This window comes from Mustela nivalis, assembly GCF_964662115.1.
Source record: "Mustela nivalis genome assembly, chromosome: 1".
NCBI lineage: Eukaryota > Metazoa > Chordata > Mammalia > Carnivora > Mustelidae > Mustela > Mustela nivalis.
Genome location: NC_139020.1, coordinates 148,928,016 through 148,941,072, shown reverse-complemented (window position 1 = coordinate 148,941,072; position 13,057 = coordinate 148,928,016). Strand labels below are relative to the sequence as shown.

At 39.0% G+C, this 13,057-nt stretch overlaps 1 protein-coding gene across 2 annotated transcripts in view; it reads left to right on the top strand.

Annotated features, from left to right (window-relative positions):
* The window catches only part of ABHD5 (abhydrolase domain containing 5, lysophosphatidic acid acyltransferase), a 32,830-nt gene that overhangs the window by 8,070 nt on the left and 11,703 nt on the right, over nucleotides 1–13,057 (top strand). For both annotated transcript variants that reach the window (XM_082725328.1, XM_082725329.1), the window contains exons 2-3: nucleotides 4,434–4,519; nucleotides 6,594–6,966. In XM_082725328.1, the coding sequence (XP_082581454.1) occupies nucleotides 4,434–4,519; nucleotides 6,594–6,966 (459 nt within the window). The remainder of the gene's footprint in view (nucleotides 1–4,433; nucleotides 4,520–6,593; nucleotides 6,967–13,057) is intronic.

Sequence of the window (13,057 nt, the reverse complement as noted above, 5' to 3'; positions counted from 1 at the left end):
TGAGACTGAGTTGTAAGTAACTTCCTCTTGGTACTAGCTCATATTTTTGTGACCTAACATAGACTTTGATGACCATTCCTGGTCAATGACAAAACAGCTTCAACTTAATAATGTTTACTTTTTAAATTTTAAGCTCTAAAGATCATGAGATTCTTTTAACTGCTTGTTAACAGTGTTTTTTTTTAAACAATTTTTTTAAACAATTTTTTGAACAATTTTAAACAATTGTTGAATGATTGAAAAACTCATTGCTAAAACCTTGAATTGTTTTTCCTTGATAATTTATAGCTTTATATATTTACAAATAGACTACTAATAATGTTTGTTTCTATTATGTTTTTACCTTGATAATAAGTTATATGAAACATTTGTGGGGGATGCCTGGGGTAGTAACCTCTGATCTTGTTAATGTAGAATGTTTGAAACTAACACAGAGAACACTTGGAATGGAGCCTGGTTATAATGCAGGCTATTATATATCTTTTTTTCCATGCAGGCCTAAATTAGAATGTGACTTTGTCCTGTGACTTTATCCTGTAGGTCATGATAGCCCCTCACATATTTTAAGGAAAGTAGTCACCTGAGAAAAAAGGTCTTTGATGTCACTTGGAATTGGATTTAAATCTCTACTTATATCATTTCCTTACTACCTTGATACTCTTGGATCTGGTGCTTAACATTTTTAAACCCTTTCAGATCTACAAAATGTGAGTGACTTGGATTGAGAATACCCTGTATTGTGAATGACTTAATCATTCTGCAAAACACTTATCAAGCAGCTGTTCTACTAATACCCAGAGAAGTTCTATAAGCAGGCAAATGTAGGATGAGCCTACAAAGCTTAGAAAAAGCTGGTTGTTAGAGCCACCCATCCAAACTTAGCACAGTTCTCTACTCACACCTATTCTTATTTATGTATTTTCTATGGTTATTACTGACTCAGAAACCTAGGAATCCTCTATTACACCTTTTTTCTATCCAACCAGTTATCAAATCCAACCTGTTTTACTTTTTTTCTTTTTTAGCATAAAATTGTATTATGATGAAATGCTTAAATTTTAAGTGTTCATTTGCTGAATTATATAATCCAATCACTTGTTAAGATAAAGAATGTCACTATCATCCCAGAAGATTCTCTTAATACTCAAGTGATCCACTTGTAACTCATTGTAGCCAGTACATTCAGATGAAGCAAAAACTTCATTTATAACATCAATGTATAAAAATATGCATTGGTGAACACAGAGTTCTTACTGTTAAGGATCATACAATTGGGTAAGGATATTGGTGAGTAAATAAGAATGTTGTAATACAACTTGAAAAGAGAATCGATCTTGAGAATTGGGTGATATCCTGCTATCCTGATCTAATCCAGTTTGGGTATATTGGGAAGGGGGAGTGAAATCTAATCCAAGGTTGGTGAGAGGTATAATGGGTCATGAAGAGAAGGGGAGATGCATATTCCAAGGATATTCAGCACCAGGAAGTGAGAGAATAGGGAATATTGTATAGCTAGAAAACAGAGACAAAAAGGATACTTAGAGTGTCAAGTAAAAGGTTGGAATAGGGCTGAGATTCCTATTGAAGGTCAGCTAGAAGTAGCCTTACCTTCGAAGTAAGGAGTCAGGCAAAATGACAACTCTATGTCAATTTCTATTTCTGAAGTACTTTTTAAAAAAAATATTTTATTTATTTATTTGACAGATCACAAGTAGGCAGAGGTTGGGGAAGGGGATGCAGGGAGCCCAATAGATGCCAGGGCTCGATCCCAGGACCCTGAGATCATGACCTGAGCCAAAAGCAGAAGCTTAACCCACTGAGCCACCCAGGCGCCCCTCTATTTCCAAAGTACTTCTGAACCTTAGTTAAAACTCTTTTTTTAGGAATTACTAATTAATGCCATATAATTTTAGTGAATTGTTTTGTTGTCATCAGTATAATGTCAATTACCATTTGTTGGATGTTTAAATATTTTATCTTGGAACACACTCCATGATTCATATTTGTGGTAGTCATCCCCAAAGATAATAGTTTCCAAAGCTGAGTCCATTTTCTAGTCCTTAGAACCTGTGTTTGTTTTGGGTTTTTTTTTTTTTTTAAGATTTTATCTATTTATTTGACAGAGAGAGACCTAGCAAGAGAGGAAACATAAGCAAAGGGGGTGGGAGAGGGAGAAGCAACCTCCTTGCCTAGCAGGGATCCTGGCACGGGGCTTGATCCAGGACCCTGAGATCATGACCCAACCTGAAAGCTCAACCAACTGAGCCACCCAGGTGCCCAGAGTGTTACTTTACATGGCAGAGATTTTGCAAACTTCCAGTTTAACGAATTGAATTAGAAACTGAGATGGGGGCACCTGGATGGCTCAGTTGGTTAAGCAACTGCCTTCAGCTCAGGTCATGATCCTGGAGTCCTGGGATCAAGCCCCACATTGTGTGTGGGGGGATGGTCCCTGCTCAGCAGGGACTCTGCTTCTCCCTCTAACCTCTTCCCTCTCATGTTCTCTCTCTCTTAAATAAATAAAATCTAAAAAAAATAAGAAACTGTGAGATGATCCTGGGTTATCTGGGTGGGCCCTAAATGCAAGCACTAGTGATTCTATAAGTGAGAGACAGAGGGAGATTGCAAACAGGCAGGAGAGGAGAAGTCATACAGAAGACAATGTGGTAATGGACACAGATAACTGGAGTGACCCTGCCACAGATAAAGAATACCAGCAGTCACCAGAACTAATAAAAGGGCAAGGAATAGATTTTCCCCAGAGCCTCTATTGGGAGTGTGGCCCTTAATAAATTTCTGTTGTTTTAAGCTGCGAAGTTTGTGGTAATTTTTAGAACAGCCATTAGAAACAATGTATTTGTTATCTCAGAACATACATTATGCATTTCCTTATGTGCATGTGCTCCTGCCCTTTCCTTCACTGGGAATGGCTGAACTGCCACTCTACCTTTTGAAATGATCCCATTCATTTTATGTAGATCTAGCTCAAAAACAACTCCCTGATGCTCTCAAGAAGAACTAATTACTCTTACCTCTGTTTGATAACTGATGTCCCGAATGACAGTAAGTGCCCAATAAATACTTGTGGAATGAATTAATTCCATCATGTAATTATAGTTGTTTCCTCCATTAGATCCTGTCCCCTTTCATATAACATTGTATAAGTTGAAGGCATACAACCATGTTGATTTGATACATTTATATATACTTGTTATATGCTGCAGTATGGTTATGATTTAGCTAACACCTCTATCACATCATGTAATTACCATTTCTTTTTTTGTGGTGAGAACATTTAAGATCTAGTCTCTTAGTTTTGAAGTATACAGTGTTATTGACCATAATCATGCTGTGCTCTGGATCTCCAGAACTTACTCCTTGTCTAGTTGTAAGTTTGTATCTTTTAGCCTGTTGATTTTTAAATATTCCTTGGCCTTATTCTCTTGTCTGCATCCCTGGTGCCAAAGCCTTGTTTCAAGGCCATACCTCACATCTGAAACCTATAGTAGTTTGTCTTTCTTCCTCCTCTGATTTTCTCTTTCATCAGAAAGCTTTCACTTTAAATACTCTTGGTCAGGTGCTAACGCCCTTGCTGTCAAATAAGTGCTGGAGCTCCACATGAACCCAGATTGTTAGGATAAGCCTGTGGTCTGCTGCCACCAGGCCAGGAGTTACATGCTTATCCTATCCTTGGCTGGCTATGAGCAAAACCTGTCTGTTCCAGCATCCCGTTCCCATAACTTTCTTTGCTCATTGCCTCAAGCTTGATTCCTTATTCTCTTTTTTAAAAAAACTATCTTCTGCCAAAGGCCTTGGTCATTCTTTTCATCTACTATTTGTTGGATCCCAGAGATGTTCACTAACAGTTAACCCAGTCACTCTAGGCAAGTTAAACATAGGTCAAACTTCTGCATTTGTATTAGGGGTGCATTCCCACTCTGAACCATGAACTTTGAAGCTTTAAAAAAAAAAACAAAACCCCAAACCAATTTCCTTTTTAATAAGATTTATCTTCTCTCAACTTTAAAATTTTATACCTGCTTGTGAGCCTACCATTTAAGTGAACCCACTCATGGTCTTTACCTTTTCTGCATTTCCACCCTGGTAAGAGGCTTTCTTACAGTGGGTTGGGATGAATGCCTTTTTTTGTTCTGCCTATTTTTTTTTTAATTTCTGCTTGATTACTTGGAGTCTGATTATCCATAAATATGGATTTTGATATCTACTTGTAGGTTCACAGGCTGAAGTTGAATGTCTGTTCCCCAGTACTTTACCACAATACTTTGTATGTATTAGGTGGATTCTGCCAGATGTAGATAGCTTCACCATCACATAGAGAGTAAGTCTCGTATTTTGCTTTTCTTCAAATGTAACAGTTGGAAGTTGAGAAGAGCATTAACTTATGTCTTTGTATTTTCTTTTTGATGCCCTAGGTCAGGATGGCTAACTGGTTGGCTTCCCACGTGGTGCCCTACATCTACATCACACCTTAAAGAAGCTGAAGAGAAAATTTTAAAATGTAAGGTTTTCTTTTTGTAAGTTGCCTGAGCTGTTTGCTAAGATCACATTGCCCAGAAACTGGAGATAAGATTCTGTGGTGTGTTAGTTTGTTGGCAAAAGTGCTTTTTCCCTGGGGCGCCTGGGTGGCTCAGTGGGTTAAGCCGCTGCCTTCAGCTCAGGTCATGATCTCAGGGTCCTGGGATCGAGTGCCGTATCGGCCTCTCTGCTCAGCAGGGAGCCTGCTTCCCTCTCTCTCCCTGCCTGCCTCTCTGTCTACTTGTGATTTCTGTCAAATAAATAAATAAAATCTTTTAAAAAAAAAGTGCTTTTTCCCCTTTTCCATGTCATCAACAATACAGAAGTGTTGGAAGGCAGGGGTTCTTAAACTTCTGGTCCCTGTTATACTCTTAAATTAGTAAGGGCCTTAAGGAGATTTGTTTATCAGTTATAGCCATGACTCTTTACCAATTATAAATTAAAACTGAATTATTTGAAGTATGTTAATTTATTCATTTGAAAGTAATAGGAACCCATTATAGGTTAAAATAAATAAGATGTTTTCTAAAAATAACTACTTTTCAAATAGAAATACAGTAAGAAAAGTAGCATTGTTTGCAAATCTCTTTGATTTCTGGCTTAATATAAGACAGCTGGATTCTCATACCTGCTTCTGCATTCAGGCTGTTGGTAGTCACATCTAGTGATCTCTGTAAAACTCTACTGCATACCCATCAAAGAATGAGAGTGAAAAGGTATCTTAGTTTTGTTATGAAAATAGTTTTGACCTCATAAACCGCCTGAAAGGGTCTCAGGGAATCCCCAAAGGCTCCTGACTACAATCTGATAGTAGGCTCTAGGTGTTCCAGAATAGGTAGCTTTGTGGAATGGAGCACATACTGGAGTAGAACAAGATAACTTGGTCCAGGCCCAGATATGCAACCAGATGATGTCAGCACCTTGGGTAAGTCACTTTCTCAGTTTCCCATTTGTTATCTGTAAAGTGAAGAGGTAGGATGATCCTTAGGGTTCCCTCTGGTTTTAGCTTCCTAGGATTTTTTTTAATTGTGCATTTTAATGGTGTGGAAACCTTTTTACAAAATTTCTTATGAGCAGTGAAATTTACCCAAACTTGTACTGTCAGGGCTATCCTGGCATCTTTGGGTATACTTTTTTTTTTTTTTTTAAGATTTTATTTACTTATTTGACAGAGAGAGAGATCACAAGTAGGCAGAGAGGCAGGCAGAGAGAGAAGGAAGCAGGCTTCCTGCTGAGCAGAGAGCCCAATGCGGGGCTCAATCCCAGGACCCTAAGATCATGACCTGAGCTGAAGGCAGAGGCTTTAACTCACTGAGCCATCCAGGTGCCTCTTGGTATACTTTTAAGCAATGATGCTAATTGTGAAATTTTGTTCACAGCAAAATTTGTTTGAGTCCTACACCACTGAAAACAAATAAAGGTTTTTATCTATAAAATTGCGATTATTTCTATTTTCCAGGGAGATTGTTGGATTTGAACCCACACTACCTGGTACTTCCTGCCATACCCTGTCACCTCTTTCCTACTAAACTTTGAAGTGACTCAGGATTTCAGTTAGGTGTTCAGTGCAGATACTGCTAGTCCATCCTTAAATTCATGGTTACTTTTTAGGGAAAAGTGAGTCTGACTTCAATCTTCAGTGATTACTCTTCAGCTGTTAGGCAAATTCAAGGTATTATTTTGCTATTGTCTCCAAAGTTAGAGACCTTCAAATAATGTGTCCCGTGAGCACTGAGTTCCTCTCTAGTTCTAAGAGTGTAAAACCCTTATTTGATGGATGTGAAAAGAGCTAACATGACTTGCCAAAAGACCTTGGCCACAGGTACTTGAGAGTTATCTGAGATAGAACTTCCCACTTAGGTGAAATATATGGTAATTGAGAATTACTTGCTTGAATAAGATGTAAGCTTTTTTTAAGGAATGAGCTAATAAAGGCTAAAATCATATGAATGGATACCAGATAATTTCTAGATTATTTATTTCTGATTTCCTTTAAAATATTCCCCTTCTCAGAAGTAGTGAAGCTAATCAGAATTTCTTTTTTATGTTTTCATTAGGTGTCCCCTGCACATACAAAAAAGAACCTGTTCGTATATCTAATGGAAATAAAATATGGACACTGAAGTTATCTCATAATATTTCAAATAAGACTCCACTTGTCCTCCTCCATGGTTTTGGAGGTGGACTTGGACTCTGGGCACTGAATTTTGGAGATCTTTGCACCAGTAGACCCGTCTATGCTTTTGACCTGTTGGGCTTTGGACGAAGTAGTAGGCCCAGGTTTGACAGCGATGCGGAAGAAGTGGAGAATCAGTTTGTGGAATCCATTGAAGAGTGGAGATGTGCCCTAGGACTGGACAAAATGATTTTGCTTGGACACAACTTGGGTGGGTTCTTGGCTGCTGCTTACTCACTGAAGTACCCATCAAGGTAAGTGAAACTGACAGAAGGGAGGCACCCAAGTGCTAGTCTCTAGTTCTTGTCTTTGGTGGTTGTTGTCTGAGCCTTACAAGACAGATTCTCTTAAAGGAGGTCAAATAGCCGCAACCAATGGCCGATTTAGTAGCCAATATAATGATGTCAGGGTTTTCCTGTTACACATGCTACACATTGGTAGAAGGCTTGAGAAAGGACTTTCTATTTGCCAAACTTAGAATGTCTACAATTTAAGCCACAAGTAAAAACTGTTTTGGTGCTATTGTTTATCATTATTGTTATCATTAGACCTGTGGATTGAGCAGTCTTTGCCTAACTTTTCCAGGTTATAATAAACTCTAAGATTCTAGAAGCCCTGCATGCCAGTGCTATCTTTGGGCTTAGAGCAAATCCTTCAACCTTGAAGCTTTAGTTTTCTCACTTATAAAGTACAGAAAATATATCTGCAAGTTATATCTGACAGGGCTTTTATTATGCTGTGCCCTACCTTTATGGCTACAAAATTATTTTTCGAAGTAATTGAATTAATGACTTCAGAATTTTGCTTCAGAATCTTGTAATATCTCCCATCTTTACCTTATTTTCTCATACTATATCCTATTATTTGTTTCAACTCTGATTGGAGGTCATTTGTGCTAAGAAAATAGAATGAAAGCTTTTTTTTTTTTTTTTGCTTAACTTTTAGAAAGAAACAAAAAATCAAAATTTTATGTTTCCAACATATTTTTCCATTGGACTAATTTTTAAATCCAAAATTGCAACCAACTTTGACATTGAAGTCTGAATAAGAAATGAGATGATGGTTATTTTCAGACTACACATATGTACCTGTGAAGCTGCCCCATTGCATAACTCCAGGTGTGTTGAAGTGCAGAGCAGCAGCCCTGTGTAACTGAGGTTTTATTCCCCTGGAACAGCCGACTTTTTCTCTGTAGATTCTTTATCTCAACTTAAGCATTAACACTTGGTTTTTCTGGAGAGTTTGTAGTTCTGTGTGTGGTAGATGGTTTAGTCTTGTCACTTGGCAGACCCCTTCTCTCAAAAGAAATCCAAATTTTTTCTAGTTGGCTTTTAGGGTTTACTGTCTTTTATTGTGTTCTATTCCCAATGGAAAGTAAGAGAAGATGAAATGGATACCTTTCTGGCATAAGATAACAGGGCCATTGGGGTCGGGGTTGGTTGGGCTTTCTTTGTTTCTTATCAGGAGTTTATTATGTCTATCTTGTGGTATTTATTCCTTGGCAGCGTGATACAGGACTATATGGGTTAGAGTCTGGCCACGAAACCCCTAAGTCTTAGAATCCTGACCTTTCATGGCTATTTATTGTCAGTTGGTGAAGTTTTCATTTGCAGTTATGAAGTGCTCTGAAGAAATCAGTGATTCAGAAGAGAATGAAACACTTTGAAATAATCTATGAAAGAGAATAGTAAAATAGTTTGAACAACATGGTGGGCAGAACAGGTATCTAAAGCAAAGCCAATGATCCCTACATTGGGATGACTACATTTTAGAAAATGGTTTTTGAATGCTTGTACCTAATGCTAGGAAATAAAACTAAAGTACTATATCGGGACCAAGAATCACTAAGTATTAGTAAATAGATAAATATGAGAATGCTTGAAATAATTAGCATGTTTAAATTGGCTGAATTTTTTGAAGAACTATATAGATTGTGGTGGATATTGAATTGAAGCCTGTGTTCTTTACTGCATAACTTATATTATTATTATTATTTTTAATTTCATTCCTTAAGATTTAATTTATTTATTTGACAGACAGAGATCACAAATAGGCAGAGAGGCAGGCAGGGAGAGAGAGAGAGAGAGAGGAGGAAGCAGGCTCCCCACTGAGCAGAGAGCCAGACGTGGGGCTCGATCCCAGGACCCTGGGACCATGACGCGAGCCGAAGGCAGGGGCCTTAACCCTCTGAGCCACCCAGGCACCCCCATAACTTACATTATTAAACACAAGTTTGTTTCAAAATAGTGAGATTCTCTGGATTTTCAAGATCCCAAATCCTGAGTGAAATTCAGTCAGATGATTGTGGTTGGCACATAGTACTTGCCTAGTGTTAAATGAATGAAACAAGGAAGCCATCGGACTGAGGTGGCTCTATAAGCAAACCAAAATCTAAGCCTGTAAGTACTTCAAGGTTATGAAATTACAAGACCAGTGCTCTAACCACTGAGCAATGGAGCCCAAGGTTATGAAATTAAAACCTAGGAACAACCAATCACAAATAGCCTACTGGGCTTTAAGCCAATCAGATAGTTTCTTTGCTTCCACACCTTTTCTATGTAAGTCTTTATTCCGCCCTTCTTGGTGGAGCACACCTAACCACTCAGGTATGGCATTGCTATATTCAAATTGATTTTTGCTCAAATATACTCTTAAAATTTTCAGTATGCCTAGTTTATCTTTTGACAATGTTAACTGAGGATGGAGCTATGTGCTCTAAATGTCTCTTACCTAACTCACTTGATCCAGCTTTTCTTTCTTTCTTTTTTTCTGTGCTTTTTGTTGGTAATTTCACTTTTTAAAAAATTTTATTTTATTTATTTTTAAAAAATTTTTAATTTTTTATAAACATATAATATATTTTTATCCCCAGGGGTATAGGTCTGTGAATCGCCAGGTTTACACACTTCATAGCACTCACCAAAGCACATACCCTCCCCAATGTCCATAACCCCACCCCCCTTCTCCCAACCCCCATCCCCCAGCAACCCTCAGTTTGTTTTGTGAGATTAAGAGCCACTTATGGTTTGTCTCCCTCCTAATCCCATCTTGTTTCATTTATTCTTCTACCCCCTTAAGCCCCCATGTTGCATTACCACTTCCTCATATCAGGGAGATCATATGATAGTTGTCTTTCTCCACTTGACTTATTTCGCTAAGTATGATATGCTCTAGTTCCATCCACGTTGTCACAAATGGCAAGATTTCATTTCTTTTGATGGCTGCATAGTATTCCATTGTGTATATATACCACATCTTCTTTATCCATTCATCTGTTGATGGACATCTAGGTTCTTTCCATAGTTTGGCTATTGTGGACATTGCTGTTATAAACATTTGGGTGCACATGCCCCTTCGGATCACTATGTTTGTATCTTTAGGGTAAATACCCAGTAGTGCAATTGCTGTGATCCAGCTTTTCTAAAAAGACTTTTTTTTTTTTTAAAGAGCAGTGTTAAGTTTACAACAAAATTTAGAGGGAGGTACAGACGTTTCCCAAATAATTCCTGCCTCTACGTGTGCATAGCCTTCCCCACTGGCACATTTTTATTGTGCTGTCATGAGATTAAAGTAAATCTCTGCTTTTCTGAAAGATTTTGCAGGGAGAAGGATGAGAAGAGGGAGGAAATGGTCTACTAGAGATCAAATGAGATTCATTTATTTTTTCTTATTTTATTTTTTTTTCAAAGATTTTATTTATTTATTTGACAGAGATCACAAGTAGGCAGAGAGGCAGGCAGAGAGAGAGAGAGGAGGAAGCAGGCTCCCCGCTGAGCAAGAGGTCGATATGGGGCTCGATCCCAGGACCCCGGGATCATGACCTGAGCCAAAGGCAGAGGCTTTAACCCCCTGAGCCACCCAGGAGCCCAAATGAGATTCATTTAATTTCCTTCACTCACTGTGCCTTTTTCTTTGTCTCTTTTTTTCTCCTAATGGACTTTAAGAGAGCTACTTCATTCTTTGCCTCCTCAGGTATATCAAATATATTCTTTCCTTTTATTTTTCTTTCTGAAGTAAAACAATTTCTCCTTAATTCTTTAATTCTACTTAATTACTGTTTCTATGCATGCAGGGAAAAAAAAACCCACACAACTTTTTTTTTTTCTTAAAGATTTTATTTATTCATTTGACAGAGATCACAAGTAGGCAGAGAGGCAAGCAGAGAGAGAGGAAAGGAAGCAGGCTCCCTGCTGAGCAGAGAGCCTGATGGGGGGCTGGATCCCAGCACCCCGAGATCATGACCTGAGCTGAAGACAGACTGGGCTTTAACCCACTGAACCACCCAGGTGCCCCACAAAACTTTTTTTTTTTACTTAGTCCAGAGCTATTTCTGTCCTCATTTTATGGGCAGCCCCATTCTTTTATTCCTTGTTGTTGTTGTTGTTGTTGTTGTTTTGATTTTTTTTTTTTTAAGATTTATTTGAGAGAGAGAGAAAGTATGAGAGTGCACAGGAGTGAGGGGAGGGGCCAAGGGATAGGGAGAGAGACTGTCAAGTACACTCCCAACTGAGTGCAGAGCCTGACACCAGGGTTGATCCCACAACCCTGAGATCATGACCTGAGCCAAAGAGTCAGAGGCTTAACCAACTAAGCCACCCAAGTGCCCCTTTTCCTTGTTTATTTTTATAGGACAGTTTGAGGAGAAGAATGAAAGTGCCTAGTTTACTAGATTAATATACTTGTTTAGGAAGCATTCTTTGCTAGAGAATGGGTAATTTTTTTCCCCCTAATTTTTGGTACATTAGGTCAGCCTGGGTGCTTCATCTTTATGAGCAGCAGAATGCCTCTATCCACAGAAGTGGTTTTATGGCGTAACTTGTGGCAGTAGTCACATATTTTCCTGATTCTTGATATGGTTGGAAACTGATCATTCAGCAACTGTGATGCTTTATGTAAAAGCAACTGGATAGTTCCTCCATTGAAATATTGGTGATGACTAAAATCCTCTAACATTAACATTATATTCCTGTAGGTCGGTTGTGTTTAAAGAATGTCGAGTGACTGTTTGTGTTTAGAAGGCTTAAGGTATGCTGGGGAAGAGACACAACTTAACCACCCGAAGAGTAGGAAGCTGTTGAGGGTTGTGAAGGGGAGTGGACAGGTCTGTGAGAACTCTTGATGAGAACCTGGCCCAATGTGGTACCTTAAAGAAGTGCCATGTAAGCTGAAGTTGAGTATCAAAGGGAAGTAGCAGGAGAACATTCTATGCAATGGGGACAGAAATTGCTGTGTAGACATCTGAGCCATTCAGGAAAGGCCATGTGGCTGGTGAGCAGAGAAGTTAGGAACTGGTTTGTAAGTTGGGCCCCAGCCTGATTCCCATGTTCCATCCCTTCAAATGACCTTTGTTCATCTCAGTTCTCTTACTGTGATGTATAATAGAGATGCCATTGTAGTTTCACTTATGAATTAATGTGCTGTGTCCAAGCAGCAGGGCCACTCGTGGTGTGAGGTGTTGTGGGCTGCCATTCTGCCTGATCCCTTCATGTCTGGTCCCTTAATGTGGGCCTGGGGAGAGAGTAGACCAAACCAACAGGAATAGCCCAATATGCTATCTCCTTTCTTTGGTGTGTGCACTACTTTGTGCTGCTAATTTTCCTTTCCTTCTGGCCTCTGCTGCTCAGGACACCATAAACACCGTGTTATAAACTAAGGAAAAGGAGACTATAGTAACTTTTATTAACTTAGAAAGTGTTTAGCAAAGAGAATAGATACAATAGAAGGGTTACAAACTGGTCTTTACTTCTGCACAAAATGACTTTGAGATCATCAGACCTTGCAGCCTTGCCTGGCTCTATTTCCTGACTGTACAGAGTGGGCTGAGTGTTTCCTGTCCTCCTCTCTCTGGAAGAAAGGCTGCTGTAGTTGACCTGAAGTTGATCTTTTGTTTGTTCTCTGGGCCTGCTGCATTCTCCCCCCAGAGGCTCAGAGCCAATGGGAAATACCTGGGGCTAACTTTATTTTGAGAATGCCTTGCCTGTACACTGACTAGAGTTCTTCCTGTTCCTTCTCCTCGTTCCTTTCCTTGTTGTGAAAGTGTGTCCTATAGATTCTCGTGTGCATTTTGGATCTAAGCCTGAGTGTTCTTGTATTATTTCTGCCTGGTGCCTGACTTTAAAGCTCATGAAAGTCAGGTTTATATAATATACGCTTGTTAGCATTCAGACTCAGTTATCCCTGCATTTTGGAGCAGATGTTAACCACTGCTTTGCCCTTTAGGCTGTAATCTGCTCACCGCTCACCATCTTTAAATTCAAGACTTGCTCTGATGACTAACCTGAAGAGGAATGCCTCTTTAAGTGTTTAGAAGCTGATGAGCTTCTCTTTTTTCTGCTCTGCCAGTTC